This window comes from Maylandia zebra, linkage group LG18, assembly GCF_041146795.1.
Source record: "Maylandia zebra isolate NMK-2024a linkage group LG18, Mzebra_GT3a, whole genome shotgun sequence".
NCBI lineage: Eukaryota > Metazoa > Chordata > Actinopteri > Cichliformes > Cichlidae > Maylandia > Maylandia zebra.
Window position 1 is genome coordinate 2,945,754 of NC_135184.1, and position 19,000 is coordinate 2,964,753.

A 19,000-nucleotide genomic window follows, 5' to 3' on the forward strand; every position below is an offset into this window, starting at 1 on the left:
CGCAGGTGCAATAACAGAGTCACAGAGTCTTCATTTGATGCACAAACTCTTCATCAATCGATCTAATCTGATAATCAATTCATCGTGACTCGTGCTGATTATTAATCACGTGACTTTTTATTTTCAGGAGAGTTCAGCAGCGTGTTCCCGTGAGATCGTTCCCGTGAGATCGTTCCCGCCTCTCTCCCGGGACTTCTTAATAGAAAAATGTGAAAACTGTCTGAAGCGGATTCCGAGCAGCTGCTGGTGGAACAGCAGCCTCCACCGGAACGATTTCACGTCCTGAGTGGACACGCTTCCTTCTAAAGTGTCACGTGCTCCTTCTTGCATCGTTAACGATACTGAACAAAACGGTCACGTTCGGTGTCGCACGTGCTGCCGGCCGTGGATGTGGGCTGACGGGTTCAGGTCCGCGACCTGCCGGAGCTTCTTTCACTGCAGCCTTCTGCAGCTCAAGGTGTGCGTGCGCGCGCGCGTGCGTCAGGGGCGTGGAGGTGGAGGGGAGCGTTGCGTCCTCTCACGTGACCAGCCCGCCCGTCCTCCCTGCTCTCGGTCCGGATCTCTTTGTTGTGGTTGCAGCGCGTCTGTGAGCCGGAGCGCCCCGCTGAGCTCCGTGACGGATCCACGACGCGCGGGATCGTTTCGTGTGCGGCGCGAGACAGACAGCCGGATCCAGCCGGTGCAGCTCGGTCTGCCTGAAGATAGAGGCGCGGACGCAGGGGGAGGATGCTCCCTGCCCGGACGAACTGGACCGCCTCCCAGACTTCCTGAACGCGGATCCGGCGAGCGTTACCCGCACATTCCTCCACCTTCCCCCCTCTGCGCTCTCCGTCAGTGGGGCACAGTGTGAGCCAGCCTCCGCCTGCTGCACCCGGGATTAAGCTGTGCTTTCCACCTGAACCGACATCCGAGCGCTGCGTCCCGCTGGCGTCTGCAGGTCTGATCGGCTTCTTCGCGATGCTGTCAGGCCCTGCGAGGCATCGCGGGCGTCCCGGCGGGGTCGTCCGGTGCCTGGTGTCCGCCTGCCTGCTGTCTCTGCTGCTGGAGGCTCGGGGGTCTTATCCTCAGAGCGGCGAGTGCAAAGGCAAAGGAAAGGACTGCACAGGTAAGACCTCCACCTCCTCCACCCCTCCTGCTGTAAATCAGCCTCTGTGCTTTGAATAATCCTAATCTGATGCCGAGATGTGCGCACGGGTCTGTATGTGTGATATTCCCGTGGGCACGTCTTCTGTGATTCGGGGACTTGTTGGAGCCGCTGCTGCTGTGGTGACCTTTGAATCTCACTGAATCCTCATTGTCCTGCATGTCCGTGTCTGTTGGCCTGTTTGAGCTTCGAGCTGAAATATGAAGAGTCGGGTTAATGTTCCTGCTGCTGCGAGTCAGTTTAGTCTGTGAGCTGTGAATTTAATCTGCTGTAGTATCCACGCATTTATTCCTAAAGAGCTGTTTACAATATCACAGCTGATCCGAGTTGTATATCTGGTCCATGTTGTCATGATTGGATCCGTGTGGCCTGCAGTCACTTTGTGGGTTGTTGTTGTTTTGTACTTATAATTTTATTTTTCATTTAATTTAACTCAGAGTTTAGATTTAACCTTTTTATTTTAAGGCGTCTCTGTCTCAAACTTTCCTGCTGTTCTTTTGATAAATTTGGCCAAACTGTTGGCTGAAGCTCTTTCCTCCTGTTTCACAGTCCGTCTGCTTTCTGAAGCAGGAATGTTGAGTCGCTTTTATTTGCACATGTAAAGTTTCAGAGGGCTTCACAGACACGAAAACATTAAAAATGGGGAAAAAACAAAATATTCAAACATGGACAAACTAACATACACAAACCTGTAAAACAAAGAGAAAGAAATTCTGAAAGAAACCAGACTAAAGACCGACGTTAATGAAGAAACCGAGCAGCTGATCTGTTCTCCACAGAAGCAGGTTCAGTTATTGACATAAAAACAAGAATCAAATGCAAAATAAAATGTTTTAAGAGCACCTTGAAATTTTTGGTACAGTTTGCTTCTCTAATGTCTTGAAAACAGCAAAAGCTGCATTTCTATTTTTTCTCAGGGAGAAAAGCAGTAAATTGTTTGATTTTAATGAACTTCTCCAGTTTTGGATTCATGATTTTAAAGTTGCTTATTAGGTGAAAATGCAGCTTTAAAACTGCATTTACAGGAACACCAGCAGAGGCGTGCAGGTTTCAGGGGAGCAGTTGGGTGGAGGGACACTCTGAGTGGAACCCCCCACGGTGTCACACACTTCATTTCTTATATTCAGTCTTTATGTATGGGAGGAAAACACAGCGAGGCTCTCAGACGGCCTGTGTCACATTCAAATAATTAATCTCTGCTTTTCTCATTTAATACAATCCCTGCTGACTCACACATACACATGATTTACTCTTCTGTCCTCTTCTGTTTGCCTGGGACGGCAGTCGGGTACCAGCTCTGACTGATGTGAGCCCACTCAGTTCAGTTTTAATGCATCGGACACATTTAATATACAGCTTCATATTGCAAGATAAATATCAGAGATGGCTCCAAATATCTGAGTCCCTCTGCAGTGCTCGGTGACAGTGGGAAGGAAGAAACCTCCATCAGATTCAGGCCAGGGAGACGCAGCCGAGAGGAAAGAGAAGCACGAAGAAATCACGAAACACTAACAAGACGAAACTAAACTCCTCCAAAGTGATCGAAGCTCTGAGGAAGACTTCTGCTCATCTTCCAAACGTTCTGCAAATTTCAAACACGTCACACATGCATCTGTTTTATAAGTCTCGACAGTATATCTCAAAAAAGTGAATTAGGTTGTCTGAAAGCAAGAAGGACATGCAGACTTGTTTTCATCTCTAAAGAAAATTACTGAAAGCTGACACGAACATCAGTTTGCAACAACATCTATAAACTGGAAGAACAGCATCTCACACTCATGTATCCGACTCTTCCTCCTCCTCTTTCTCTTTCATCATGGCTTCTTCATTCTTGCCGAGTTGCCAGCAGGAGCACAGGGCATGTTAGCAAACGTACCTCAGCATCACACTAAACTACTAAGATGTAGAGAATCCACGCCGGTCCCTCAGACGCTGCACAGCTTACATGACTGACAGTAAACGATTAGCAGCGTTCCTGCAGGTCCTTAAAGAGTCTTGAAATGTATTAAATTAATTCATCTGAAAATATGGAAATAGTTGGTATTTAAAAGTCTTCGGTCAGTGTTTCAGGCGTCAAGAGAGTCGATTTTATTCATCGTTTTTTCTGAAAACAAGCACTTACAGATTTTTTTCAATAATTTACTGATGAGCATGAATATCACACGAGCTAACAGAGGAAACAACATGCATAATTTTTAAAGCCAAGTTGTCTGACTGTCAAAGACAAGCGGACATGTGAATTCTGTGAAATTACTTTGTGCAGGAAGTGTTTGAGATGGTACTATGAGGCAGCTCCCACACGTTTCCCTTTGTGGATGCAGATGAGGAAACGTTTAACGCTTTAATACACTCGGCACAGAGCACTAGAACCAGGAGGCTGATGTCTCCTGGTTTGTTGGACTTAAAGTTCATGCAGATCTTTTGAAAAACACCTTAAAAACTCTCTGGTGCCTGTAGGAACCCTGGACAGTCTCATTTATGTATCGCTGTTTTGGCCGGTGGTTGTTTGCACATGGAGTGTGAGAACAAGCTGTGCAAACCAGCTAACAGCAGACTAGCAGCAGAATACTGACTCGTGACTGTGTTACTGTTGGGATCGTTTTTATCCAGGTTCAAACTGTGAGGATCGGCTTTCTGGGGTCTTCTGTTGGTGTGCGGAGTATCCGTGGATGTTTTTCAAGTAAAAAGAGTCATTTATGAAAACAATACTATTGAGAACAAGTTGACTGGAAGCTTCTGTTTTTACAAGGAGCCTGAACCAGGCGTGAAATGTTTTATAGTCGAGAAAATTTAAATATTAAAGCTTTAAATGTGCTGCTAATGACTGAGCCTCTGCCTCCAGATTGTTTTCATCATGGAAATGAATTAGCTGTTATACAACTAATTAACTGTTGATTATATATAGACTAAAACTGTTTATGTAAATCTAGTTTGAATGCACTATTGGATACTATCACATTTATGAGGAAAGTGAAAATATTGGTATTTTCCCTTTAGAAGCACCACAGCTCTTTCATATAATAAAACAATGAGCTGCCGCTCACGTCCAGCATCCCTGAAACACCCTCATCGTGACCTCTGCGGTGAGCGAGCACCGAGCTTCTATAAGCCTATCACTTACTCTTAGCGTAATGCACTCTGACAGGGATTTTAGTCGATGCTATTTGCGATCGTGTTTGCATCCTGCTGCATCAATATCTAATATTCATGCATTCATTGCACCGTTACTCTGTTCTTCTTCTTTTATGAAATATTTAAAGGAAAGGAGCAGCAGCCATGTAAATGAGTGTTAGCTGTCACTCTGGAATAACCCGCCTCGCTCATGTTTTATTAATGAACCTCTGAATTGTTTCTGCTCGGGCCACTCGCGGTGTTTGCATTAAGAAATGGAGCGTTTTCCTCGCAGACGAGCGCCGCGATCCTCATCAGAACATAATGCCACGTTCTGCAGAGGCAAATGAAAATGTTCCGAGTCACTAAACAAACCAAATACCTTGATTTTTAGCACGGAAAGCCTAATTCACACAGTCAGCGCTCCATGCATAACAATAAGCGCGTGGCACAGGACTGAGTCTTGATACCAGATAATAATTGACGGCGCTTCTTTCAGAACTGGTGTTCGTCTGAAAAACAGAATAAACGACGAGCTTCTGCCGTCTCGAGAGAGACGGAACAAAATGGGTTTTGGCACTTTGTTGGAAGCAGCGTGCCGCAGGGTTTGAAGGGAAAATGCAGCCCTGGAGAAACATCGAGCATTCATAGCGAACCAATATTCTCTGGTACTGAAGTGTAAAATATAAGATGTGGAAAAGCATTTGTGGCACCAGCCATCTGCTGCTGAGGGGCGACGTGAAGCTTGGAGTTTGGTTTCCATTTGCTGCCGTCGTTTCCAGTTACTTTAAGTTAGAGCAAATTTGGGCAAAGAACGTGGACGGGATGGATGCGTGAGCTGTTTACCGGGCAGCTCTTCAGCCTGTATGAAGTGTATCAGGACCTGTATCACACATCCATGTGTTTCCTGTCTGTGAGCTGAATTGGACTGCACTTGTGGCGTGCCAACGAAGACACACTCAGGTGTTCTTCTGTTAATTAATATCATTAACAACTTGTGACATCAGAAATTCATCTTCTGTGGATGAACTCTGTCTGGCTTCTGGTGACGGTCGTCCTCATTCAGCTCGATGACCTTGGTGTAGAAGCAAACAAGCAGCTCTCCACCAGCTCCGGGTGGATGTCCAGAGCTGGAGCAGGACTTCTGTTTGTAGTCCAAGATGGCAGTTAGAGCAGGACAAGACGGCACAACCGCAACCCAACAAGCCCTCAGAGGAACACGACAAGGACCTGTTTACATCGACTGAACTATCAAAATAAAAGCAAGGACGCTGTCCACTAGTAAAAGGATCGCAACTTTTACTCAGAAGGGGGAAAAACAAACCCCAAAATCAACGATGGCGGCTATCAACATGCAAGGGCAGGCCACCCAAGTCTCATCAGGAAACTTTTGCTTGTGCAATAAAAGCACAACGATGCAGCGCAGTCCGGAAACTCGACGTTGCACAGCTCGAGTCAGAACGACGGTTGAGTTCAGACACATTATATTCTCATTAGGACCGAGAATATAATAAGATCCCAGCGGCCTCGGGGTTTGCATTAGAATAGAGCATAAATTAGTAAAATTATAAAAAAGAACAAAAGCTTAAACTGATCAGCAAAAGTTTGTAACTTGATACAGTTTATTTTCAGTTTAAATCAAATCAAATCAAATCAAATCAAATCACTTTTTATTGTCACATCACATGTGCAGGCACACTGGCACAGCACATGTGAGTGAAATTCTTGTGTGCGAGCCCCACAAGCAACAGAGATGTGCAAACACAACAACACAAACGAGCAAAATACAAGAATGGCCAACCTGAAACTAATAAATATATGTACAATATATAATAGTGTATGCATTTCTGGATGTGTATACTAAATATTTTCCTACGTGTGTGTGTGTGTGTGTGTGTGTGTGTGTGTGTGTGTGTGTGTGTGTGTGTGTGTGTGTATACACATTTTTACAAATTAAATAGTAAAAAAATAAAATAAAATAATAATAATAATAATAATAATAATAATAATAATAATAATAATAATAATAAAATATATAAAATATACAGAGTTGAATATGTGCAAAACAAGTGGCATTTATATACAGTGTGGAGTGCATAATGTTAAAGTTCCAGTAGTGAAGCTGAGGTGTCTATGACGTGTTCAGCAGTCTGATGGCCTGGTGGAAGAAGCTGTCTCTCAGTCTGCTGGTACGGGACCGGATGCTGCAGAACCTCCTTCCTGATGGAAGCAGTCTGAACAGTTTATGGCTGGGGTGACTGGAGTCCTTGATGATCCTCCCCGCTTTCCTCAGGCACCGCTTCCTGTAGATGTCTTGGAGGGAGGGAAGCTCACCTCCAATTATCCGTTCAGAGCACCGCACTACTCGCTGGAGAGCTTTGCAGTTGTAGGCGGTGCTGTTTCCGTACCAGGTGGTGATGCATCCAGTGAGGATGCTCTCAATGGCACAGCGATAGAAGGTCCTGAGGATGTGGGGGCTCATGCCGAATCTTTTCAGTCTCCTGAGAAAGAAGAGGCGCTGCTGCGCCTTCTTCACTGTTTTGTTTGTGTGTACTGACCACGTAAGATCCTCAGCCAGGTGTACGCCAAGGAACCGGAAGCTGCTCACTCTCTCCACAGCAGCGCCGTTGATGGTGATGGGGGTGTGTACTTCTCTGCTAATGTTCACTAATTAATGGAGGTTAAGTCGTTCGTGTATGTAAAGAAGGTTATTGGGGATTCAGTGCTTCTTTCTGCTAAAGATTACGTCACTTTCTCTTCATGCTGGATGTTGGAACTCCAGCACTGCATTATTGTGTCTGCACAGAAGAGGCAGTGAGACCTGTTAGCCTGCATGTACCGAACACGACGGCCACGATAGCTGGAACTGAAACCTGAAATCAGAAAGTTTCCTTTCCTGAAGTCCTTCAGCTGACTGATGATTGTGTCCCAGCCAAAAAATGCTCTCAAGTTTACCTTTGGTTGATTAATCCCTTAAAAAGAGCCAAACTAAGAGCGGAGCTCTCAGCTGCAAGTCGACTGATTCAAACCAAGATTCGGTAAAGAAATCTGTATCTGCTGGAGAACACCACGACTCAGTGATGCATTAATCCACTCATCCAGGTTTTTACCCAAACCCAGGGGATTTCTTTTGTTAGTTTGCATTGTTGCTGTTTTTGTTGACATCGGAAGATTTCATAAATAAAAAAGTTAAATATACAAGGTCTGCAATTCCATGAATGAAAAACACACCAACCATAAATAATTACAAAGAGCTCCACAGGAAAAAATGCCAAAAACCTTAAATAGATTTATGAACCTTCACGTGTGAAAGTGGGAGCTGCTGGGGGAGAATCATCACAAACAATAGTCAAGGCTTTGTGCTGAAGCGGGGAAATACTGGCCAGCAGTTTGTCTTCATATTTCAAATATATTTATTTTCAACGGTGCTCCCAGACTGTGGTAGAGAACGTTTGCACCCTCTCTAGAGCTGATGCGGAGAACCCTGAAGTGCCCAGTTTTTCACTTTTTAGAGATGTGATTTATGCTGATGCAGCTGTGAAGGTTTGAAAAGCAGCAGGGAGCTCGAGCTGTGCAGCGATGCCGCGACTCTGTCTGAAGACAGTAAATGTAGCGTGGCCCACGGAGACGCCGACTTTTCAGGGTTCTCGTCTTGTTTGTTTGTTCAGGTGAGGTGTTTGGACATAAAGTCGTCCGCAGGTGAAACGTTCTGCCATAATCGGCAGATTACTGCAAGAACAAGTAAGATCGGCGAGTCTGAAGCTCAGACTTTGAAGTCGGCTGCTTGCACGTCAGCTCTGTCCTCCATATGTTTGTACTGTGTAATTTTGTGGCCTACCAACCATTTCATTTGGGATGCTTATTTTTCTGGAGGATACATATGTTCAGCAGACTCCCCTCGCTGTATCCGAGGATGTGGTTTAGAGCTGTTTTTCAGCCAATTAAATGCTTAAAAGGGCCTATTCTGTTTCTCCTTATTTCTCTGTTTCCTGTCATATATCTCCTGTTCCAGTCGTGGATGTTCATATTTAACACGGTCAAAGTTTGGAAAACGAGGTCAGTATGAAGGTCTCTGATCGTCCTGACACTCAGTTTGAAGCAGTTTTTTTCTGCTCCTGGATCTGAGTGATGTCATCGAGTTAATCTGATGAAGCAGATGTTAGACTTGGTGATTATCTTTGGTGGGAACCATCATTTTTTTCATCTTTCATCATTGAAAATAGATTCACTTCCTTTTCAAATAAACAAGCATCTTTACCTGAATAACTCTGAGCTTTGTATTTGCCTTTTTGAAAATTTCACAATTTTTGCATCCAGGTTCAGTAACGTGTGGAGGGAAGTGGAACCTCTGGTCATGACCGACTCTATCAGGAAAATCCTGAAACTGAATGTTGCCCCATCGTCCAGTAAACAGCCTATGACTGGATCCAAGATCGGTGGCATGAAAATGGTTAAATGCTGAAAGTCTGGAACTGGAGTTTTAATGATTGAATTTTAAATAATTTTAAATAAATGGAATCGAAAACCTTTGTAAAAATTCAGCTCTTCTGAGTTCAGGTAGAATTTGTACCCATTAGAAATCCTTGTCATGTTGCCTATTTTATTCTCTACTTTATTAATATTTGCTCGTTCGCCTTTTCTTCATCTGCATTGGTTTAATGGAAGCAGGTGGAGATTTAGCTCCACCTATAGATTAAGATTTTGATCAAACTCAGAGGAAATGAGACGTCAGTTGTAAATCTGTCCTTCTTGTGTCGGCTGTTTGTAGTCTCGCTGTGACTGTGGTCGTTCAAGCTTTAAGTTTGAAACCCGTGGCACACAACAAGTATTTTATTTCTTGGTCAAAACAAGTTAATTCCTGTGGCTTTCTCCAGCTCCCTGCTCTACTTCTTACTTACACAGCTGCAGTATGAGTAATAAATCTCATACAGTAAAATGGCAGGACTTGGACGAGTGCCTGGACGGGCAGGTGGAGCAAAGAAGTGAAAGAAATCAAACTCTACAGTTATTTTCGCCCAAATGTCACCTGAAAACTGGGGAAATGTCAGCAGAGATGGGCTGTAATTAATAGCAGTCGGCTGTTTCCCGACAGGACGAGGAGCACTTAGTCACGATCTGCTTTTATTTTGTCGGGCGCTTCGCTCGGGCTGAGTCGGGTTATGTTCCCTGACAGCCGGGACGGAGCTCACTCACCCTCGCCAAGATAAATGAAATCATATTGTATAATTTGGCCCTGCGCGAGGCTTTTAAACGCTCGCCTCCTGGGAGATCCTTTCAAAGTCCTCCGCCTCGCCCCACGGAGCACGCTCAGAGGCTCGTACGTGTGTGCCAGGCAGCGCAAACACGACAAATTTACTTGGGGAAAGTGTAACGGGCGCGATTAAATTTTCAGCAGCGGCTCCGACATGAACAGAGCTGCGGATGAATATTGATGTTCTGTCGATGCTGTTTACTGTTTACACTCGGAGGCCGTTTAGCCGAGCAGCTGATGATGAGAAGGACATACACCCCTCAGTAATCTTCCTGCCAAGCTGGAGGGGTGGAGGAGAATAGTGACGAGCAGGTAGAGGGCCGTGGTTCAGGTGTCGCTGTGGTAATGTCATCAGCGATGAGGCAGATTAATCTTTGGTGACCTGTTTTTCAACATGATAATGAGACGACATGAATAATTTGCATTTGAAATCAAGAACTGACAGGACAGCGTTTCTCGCACACACACACTATAATGAATACATGTAAATATGTTTGGGTTGTCAGCTTTTAGTTTTTAATCCATCTGAAATAACAATGCCATCCACAGCTGATTTAAACAATCCTCTCGCTCTTATTTTGAAAGAGCAGCTGCTGGTAACATGATATCCAGCGCACTTCCTGTCGGTTTAACCACAGATAAAAATAAAAAAATGCAAAAGTGAGTCGCAGTATATGGCTGCGCAGCTCATGGAAGTAAAGTCTGTGTGCTTTGCATCTCTTTAGGTTTCTTTGCCAAACACATGTCAGTGTCTGTGTGCAGCTTCCACTCTGGCTCAATATAAATAAGGAGGGAGGCGCTATCCTGTGATCTTATTCAGAAATTTGCAAAATAAAATAAGAATTCTCCCAAAAATAGTCAGTGATGGATTTACCTGCTCTCAGCAGTTGTAACATTTTCACCTCACCGTGCAGGCAGGTCTGACTTACTGCTCCACAAAGCTGTAGTTACTTCAAATACTCGTAGGCTAATATTCTATACAACAAATCTATAACAGCTTAAATGATTAATGCACAATAAATCGATATCTGTATATACGGCACCTAAAACTATAATATAAAAGTAGTGGAGGACATGCTTTCCCCTCTTTAGACTCTGCCAGCATGCTGCAGGAGTCCCAGCTAGAAAGAGGGAGGACGGCTGCTGACAGCCTGCGGCCAAGTTTACCAGAAATCTGATTAAATTTAAAGATGGAGGCAAACAAAACAAGCCTGTCTGTCGAGTCTGCACACACAGCTCCCCTTTTAGCGTCTTCTTTATTCAGCATCCCGTCGCTGTGTGAAACGAGTCGGGGCGGACGGGAGCCACTAAAAACTTTTGTCTAAATTTAAAATCACAACGATTTTAAACTTTGAACAGTGACAGCAAGAAAAACAACGGTTTGCATCTCGGGTGAATCAGTTGGTAGAAACACCATGACTCCTTCAAATGGGCCAACAGCCAACCAATCAGCTTGCACAGCTGACTCACTGTTCCCAGGCCACCAGGCCTTTGATTATAGGCCCGGCTCTAACTGAATCCTGCCTCCCTCGAACTAACATCAGTCACATGAAGGTGGTTCTGCAGCTCGATCATCTCAGGTTTATCAATGTGAGGTATGAGTGAGTTTCCAGAAAAGAGGCAGAGCAGCACGTTTCTGAAATAAAGCTTAAACTACAAACACAAAGCAGCAGAGTGAGACTCTGAAAGCTTTACAGCGCGCGTGGTTTTATAAAGAGCTGTATGAACATGTGTGTTTTAAGTGCTTTGAGTGGTCAGAGCAGCGCTGTAGCACACTTATCAGCATCACTGTCCCGTCGTTAAGCTTCAGGAAGATCTGATGATAACTGCGTTTTCAGGGACATTGATTTGCTGCTTAAATCAGGTTATTCCTGCAGCAAGAGTTACGTCCTTTCAGCTGGAACTCCGGCAGCCTTTCAGAGTCTGAGAGGAAGTGAAGAACCCATAAACAGGATTTAATCCAGTGAGTAGTCTCAATTTAATGCAAGTTCAACAAGAAAACCGGTCTTAGTTTCCCTGTTTTAGGATCATATCACTTTTTAAAGGCTGATAGGATAATAAAATCACTGTAAACTTGCAGCCACAATAAAAAAAGCCCCTAAGAATCTGGATTTCTTAATGATGCTCGACTGGGAAAGACTTCAGTCTTTAAAAGCAAAAGACTCTCTCTTTCTATCTGCAGCCTGAGCTCTGAGGGAGCTTCCAGGAATGGTGACGCTGTTTTCCAGAGAACTGATCAGTAGGTGGTGGTTTGTACATGTCGATGTCCCATCTGGAGCAGAATACTGCGGCGCCAGGGAAGACGAAGCGGTCGAGACTGAAGGCTGCCTTCTTACGTCCCGGGAATGATCAATACTTTGAGGCGGCCAGATCTGACTACGTCAAACACTGGACCTCCCCGACCATGATCTATGCATACAGGCCTGCACTGAATCCCTACTTGCAATTATTTCATTAAATTCCCACATTTGTAGGGAAGTTTGCATGGATCCAAATACTCACGGAATATGTATGAAACAGGGGAAAGTCAAATGTCGTCCACTTCCTGTTTGTGCTACACTTCTCTGAGTCTCAGCAAGTAGTTGGTGAGTGTTTGCAGACAGGTGGGTAGTCGGCAGAAACCAAACCAAAGCAATCACAGGAGGGTTTTGGTTTAACGAGTCTGCGCTGGAAGCTTTAGTCCTTTTTTATTCCCACAAATATTTTCTTGCAGAAATAAAAACCCTGGGATTAAAATCTGGAAATGCACAAACATCTAAGGATTCACTTTTGGCTTTAAGCACAGGGTGTCCACATTTTTTATTTCTCCTTAAAGTCTTTGCAGAAGTATCAGTTTGAAGCTGACGATGAGGAGCGACGCAAACACAAAGCTGCATTTTGGGTGATGGCGTGTGTGTGTTTTGGCTGTTTAACAAGCGTTTTATTCCTCGTAATGAAGCAGAAACAAACAGATGATAAATGACAAGATGTTCCTTCTGCTTCGGTCCCCTTGTGAGGAAAAAACAACCAAAATATCAATTTATTCACAGCGCAGCAGAAACAACATTAATCATATTTCTGGCACAGACACAATACCTCCTCCAGGATTGTACATATCAGGCAGTTTTAAGTGTTTCCATGCAGATGCTCCTGATTGATGACACGTCTGTTGTTTCATAAACACGAGCACAGGCAGCGCTGGGAGTTTCTGAGATGATTACACTCAGGACTTGTTGTTTCTGTGACTCCGTTTTTCATGTCAGAAGGTCTTTATCGTCTCCTGGACGATCGCATCCTGAATAAACTCCAGATATTTGAGTTAAACTTTGCTTTTTGTCTCCTAATTTGAATAATTAACGAGTTTAGGTACGACGAGCCCGAAAACTTCCCAGAGAATTTTCTCTTCTCCTGAGACACGGAGCAGAAAGGAGCAGGACCGGTCGCCGGAGTCAAATGGAGAAAATTGAAAATTGATTTTTCCACTCTTTGAGAAAATAATAGGTCAGGAGTTGGTGGGAACATTTCTGCACTTAATTTGACGGCAGTTTTGTCTTTTTGTACAAAATAAATGTCAGAACAGTCATTTTCTCAGCCTTTTCTGTATCACAGCCCAATTTTTAGGATCCCAAATTATCATGACAGCAGCAGTTGGAGAGCTGACAAGTTGTCATCTGAATTCATGTCTTTTGTCTTTTAAGAGCTCAAAGAGCTGAAAGCTCGAGTATTAAATATGAATTAGAAGTGAGATAACACTCTTTAGCAGGATGGGAACAAGTCTGAATGCGAAGCAACGCTGAAGAAATCACTTCAACGTTTTAATGAGCCCCTTAATACAGATTTAGTCATTTATTTGAAAACTCTTGAACTGAAATATCCTCTGTCAGAATTTTAGGCTTGTTTAGATTAAGATTTTTGTTTTTAATAATCTGCACGTAGCAGAAACAACCCCGACAGAAGTTTGAGCTTGATGGGCTCTGACTGTACCAGAGATGAAGAACATCTCAAAACCTGCAGCCGGTGGATGAATGGTATATATTGTAATATATCTATATCACTAAAGCACTTCTGGATGGATGCAAACTGCATTTCGTTGCCCTGTACCTGTGCATGTGCAATGACAATAAAGTTGAATTCTATTCTATTCTATTCTAATGTGAAGCTGACCTCGCCAAACTTCACCAAAGTCAGAGCAAGACAGCGACGGAGCGCGTCTGTTTTCAGAGCTTGTTTGCGAGCAGAACTAACTCGATTACCTCAGTATTTATACTGTTATTGCACCACTGATGATGTGCTGTTGAGCAGTTTTCTGTTCTGCATCACAGAAAACTGAAGAGCTTTTGGGACAAAACAAGAGATTCAAAAATCTCATTATGGGTTCTGGGACACTGTGAGAAAATAATCTTCCTTGTAATCAATAAAATATTTGTGGTTTGGTGAAGCCTGCTGGCAGAGGAACGGACGTCACCCTCCCCTCTGTCCTCGTCACCGGAGCCTCTGAGGTGTGAGAACTGAATGTTCTGTTTGCTCTGACCGCCAACGTTAGACAACAACACAGCGAATGCTTTTTAAAGCCTCCAAAGACCTGCCACTTTCCAGAAGGTCTGCAGAAAAGTATGAAGTCCGGTTCACACTTTGATTCAGGGCTTTTACGTCTGTTACATAACGGAGTCCGGAGGGAGCCGTGAATCAGACCTTCATTTGTCGTAGATCTGCTGTCAGGTCGCATTAGCTGTGGCTGGCTGGATGTCGTCTTTGTGCTGAGCTTGTTTTCTAATTTCAGAAGCATTAAGATCCTCATTCTTCAGCTTTAAATGTCATTTTATACGACGTTTAAAGTATTCATGTCTTAACAGCCGTCTTTACAGGACTGAGAGACGGAGAGTAGAGAGATTGTCTTAGACTAGACGGTTTTACCTTTCACATGAAGTCTCGTGCATTTATTTTGACATGCTGTAAATTCACGAGCAGTCACCACAGCAGCTCTGCACGTCTCATTTGGTAGGTTTTTTTAGGTTGAAGGCCCGTCGTCAGGAATCTGTGTCTGCTGTTGAAGTTCCTGTCCCCACATCATCGCTGACCTGGTGGATGTTTTCAGGGAAAATGGTCCGAGTAAGGTTAGAGGATTGTCTCCAGTGATGACTCGGACCTGTGAGCCCCTCGGTGGATTTGAACTCAGCAGGAAACGGCGCTCACCTCTGCTCCACCGTCTCCCTCGTCATCGTAGTCTTTCTACCTTAATGGTTCCCAGAAGGTGAATCCTGTGTCCTCGGTGGTTGGGCTGCTCCAGTGTTGCAGGAACCACTAATTGCAATTGATTTAGTCAAAATTGAGATCTCGATTATTTGACACAGTTACTTGGGGCTGTTAACTTTACAAACACTGTGCATGTATTGATCTGAAGAGTCTCTGACAGTGAATTTCTTCACACCTAAAAAATAAGTCACCTAAAAATGAATTAACCCGTGAGAACCAACCAACACGACTGAAGGTGGACACAAGACCCTCTGTGGGGGAAAAGCAGGCGTCTGCAGACACCACCACGTTTTTATATCCTGTAGGTTGTTCTTGTTAAACAAAGGCTCTCTTTCAGTCATCTTAACTCGAGTCAAACTATAGAGGAAGTAAATCTGTGCGTTTGTGGACGAGTAAAAGTGCAGCGCTGTAAAGAAAAGAGCTGGATTCATAATGAAAGTCAAACTGAGCACTTTATCAGTAAAAGGATTGAAGATTTCAGGAACTTCAGGTTGAGCTGTTGGAGTTTGTGGGTCAGGGTGATCGGACCGCCTCAGAGGTCTGGGTTTGTTCTCTTAAAATGCCAAAAACAAGAGTTTGTGGGTTAAAGTGGGAGCGATGAATTTTGGATTGCATCACCTTCCTTTTCTTTTGGAGTTTATTCGAGTCTCACAAATAAAAATGGAGCCTGAAGTCATGCTGACCTTTTACTTGCAGAATCACGGAGACCACCTGCTTCACTCTGAGTCAGTGCAACCCAAAACTGAAATGCCAGCACAGAGTGTGCTCGACAGATTATATTTGTGAAGGACAGATCGGATCAACCCGCGTGGCGTTTTCACTGATGTCGATTCGCTTTCTCCCGGCGTCGCTCCTCTCCAGCTGAGGAGGAATTATCCGCCGATCAGGTTTGCGGGCTGAGTTTAGGGCAAACCAATTATCTGCAGCGCTACAGGGTGACAGACACTTTTAATTGTCTTCCACGAGGCAATAAAGGGTGTTTGTCAACTGGCTGGATGTGGACTTTCTAAATCTGTTGTGGCTCTTGGAGTTTAATTAAGCCTGGAGGATAAATCGAGCCATAAAGTCACGGTGCTCTTTGGAGGAAGGCTCGGTTGTCTGTCAGGAGGTCTGCGGACGTCACACAGTGTCTGCAGTTGTTTTTATTAAACTCAAGATTCACAAGTTGACTCAGATTCAAATCATTTCTCTAAAACATGACAGTAACACTATGATATCTAATATTTCAGTCTCAGTAAATTCTTAAATGTAGAAGTTATCTAGCAGAGATTGGAAGTGTTATTCTAATTGAGTCGTGCTGTGAACAGAAAGAAACAAACCCCTCGTGCTGTCTCTGTTCGTGTTTACATGCATTGACCAATGCTACGAGGACTATTTTGTTCTGGAGACTCTTTATATTTTAAATGTTGCAGAAAAAGCAGGAGTTGACATTGATTTACAAGAAGCAGAAAAGGGAATTAGAGGAACGTCTGGAAAAATAAGGACCACTTTGTGCAGCTTCTCCCATTAACCTTAAGATTGGGAACCACTGTCATATGAGAGAGTTCTTGTGACGACAGTGACATAAATTTCACATTTATTACCGTCTAATCTTCAGCGAGTCATCTGGAGCCTTGCTTGCAGCTCTGTTGGAGTTAGAAACTCCAGACCAGTAGTCATTGTGGACACAGGAAGTGGGCTTGTGTTGGCCCACAACTGCAGCTTGTGATCAGCTTAATGATAAATTTCACATGTACTAGCCTAAGTGTCTGCAGCCTCTGTGAGGCTATGGGTTGACCTGAATGCTAACATTAGCGTGTTAGCATGCTCAAAGACATAATATCCTGCAGGGCAGCCAGGACAAAGCCCTAAAGCCCAGAAAACAAGAGTCCAGTAAACATGACTACCTAATGGGCCCTTACACGTTACATGGAGTATATTCTGGATAAAAATGGACACATGACTTGAATTTCAAATATAAATATTTAATAATTTTGGATTCCTTTAGTTAAAACGTGCTGGTAAAGATATTACCTGTACCTACTGACCTTGCCTGCTGTCATTTGTGCAGAATGCCTGTAAACCCCTCGATGTCAACAACGCAGCAGTCCATTTTCAGCGAGTGTCTTTCGAGCAGTTTGTCAGCACAGCTGCATTTTAAGTCATGTTTAACAAGCAAAGAGAAAAAGTGGCGCTCAAACGAGGACGAAGAGACGAGAGCAGGATGAGCACATCGCCTCGACTTTGGACTTTAGCAGCGTTATCAGTGACTTTGCAGAGCAAGAGCCCCGAAAGATGAAGTTCTGTTTGTGTTTTTGTAAATGTCTGAAACATTGCTGCCACTTATATGCCGAAAATCCGCACTCGTACTGTAATATGTTGTGTGACGTATGTAGAAGCTAGTCTACTGGGAATGAGTGTTGAATGAGGAATTCTATAAATGGGTGTGCTTGTTATTTGCTAATATTTTTGCACTTGTAGTTGTGTTTGCTGCAGTGTGATGTGGTGGTAAAGCGATATCTGCCCTGGGGCCTTTCACAGAGTTGTTACGCCTCTGAACAGGCTGGCGGTCACATGATCGTCTCCCAACAACAAGCGACAAGCTGTTATGACATCATATGTTTTGAAATTAAACGCCCTCTAGTGGTCAAGTTAAGCTTGTCATGCACACTAGCACAATAGTAGTAGCTAATTAATGCTGCAAAGGGGTTTTATGTATATATGTTTTGGGCGAAAGCAGCACGTGTAGCGAACAGAAGAGCTTTGCTACATAAGCTAATTTTTCAGTTCGATTCAATTTTATTTCTATAGCGCCAAATCACAACAACAGTCGCCTCAAGGCGCTAATGACCACGCCAGTTAGCATCCCTTAACTGTTTATTATAAAGAAGAGTGCCTGCGCTCTGTTTTTAAATGCCGGCAGACATTTAACTATAAGTTAGCACAGTAATTATTTTTCATATAAAACAGCAGGAGTTACTCTTACATATCGTGCACCAGCGCGTCCCACAGCATGGTTTCCTTCCACCAATGGGTTTTGCTGAAATCAAGTGAAAAGGACACAAAACAGCAACAACACTGTGATCCGTTTTCAGTCTGATCAGCTGTTCAGCACATCCTACTTTGGAGTATCCGTCATCATGTTACTTGTGCACAGTAACAACCTTTTGCAACAACTTCTAAAACTGGGTGTCTCAAAAATGAATTTATGAACACAGTCAATTTCTTTGTGTTTTATTGCACTTTTTTTGCAATATATTTATTTACTGTGGACGTATTACATCGATATTGTTAAATTTTGGGATATAAAGGTTGTATTGATGTGTAAATAGGGGTAATGCTCCAAAAATGCAGCATTTAAAAATGTAAAGATGAGCTCTGGTGGATTTGTTCTGTGGTAGGTAATCAGGTTAATAGACATAAATTCTTCACAGTTCATGCAATCTCTCCTTCTCTCTTCAATCTGGGGGACAATAAATATATCTCTGCAAAATTTCATAGAAACCCATCAAACAGTGGCTGAGCTGCAGTCTGGAGCAGAGGACGTCCACTGCTGTCCCTGCAGGTTCGGCAGTAATGCGGTTAAAAAGCACTTCAGCAGTCTGGGATTCTTTTGTCTGTTTTTCAGGATAAAACAGCTTTTTGAACCCATCATTTTGGCATGTGGTGGAGGATTTGAGAAGGATCTTGTTCCTTGGCGTCACCGTTGTTTGTCAGTGCTGCTGTTTCTGTGGAGAGATGTGCAAAAGTAAACAAATAAAATAAACAAATCTAGATATCTTTGTGTCAAGTGGAAATGCACAGCTTTTCTGTGGAAACCTGTGAGTACCACAAACCACAGCGCTCACATGTCTGAAACATTGAAAATGCAGGACATCCATCAGCCTCTACACGTGTTTCATGAGCTGCAGCAGCTCCCGGTAACGTGATCCTGCAGATCTGCAGGTGTGCTGTAGCCTGCAGGCCTTCAGGTGAGCTGACATCACGTCTCTCTGTATCGCTGCAGCGTGAAATACCGATGTTTGCACTTCAAACGAGGGCTGGCGTGACTCAGCTGAAGCCTCAGATGACGTTCACTCCCAAAATGTAAATCTTAACAGCGTCTGACTGCAGGTGTGGACGTTTGAAGGGGCCAGCGTTTGATCGATCCACCTCTTTGATCTCACACTCATTAGCTCAAGTTATTTTCAGGCTGCAGGAACACGAGCCCTCGCTTCCTGTGGTTTTTCCTTCCTTATCGCCTCCTCCTTTATCAGGATGGAGGGCAAAGGTCGTGGGTTGGA

At 43.8% G+C, this 19,000-nt stretch overlaps 1 protein-coding gene across 1 annotated transcript in view; it reads left to right on the top strand.

The window, feature by feature from the left end:
* The first annotated feature begins 226 nt into the window (after positions 1–226).
* Positions 227–19,000, top strand: part of tmeff1a (transmembrane protein with EGF-like and two follistatin-like domains 1a) — a 113,454-nt gene continuing 94,680 nt past the window's right edge. Inside the window, exon 1 of the mRNA XM_004569474.5 lies at positions 227–1,105. Within this exon, the coding sequence (XP_004569531.1) occupies positions 958–1,105 (148 nt within the window). The 5' untranslated portion in view covers positions 227–957. The remainder of the gene's footprint in view (positions 1,106–19,000) is intronic.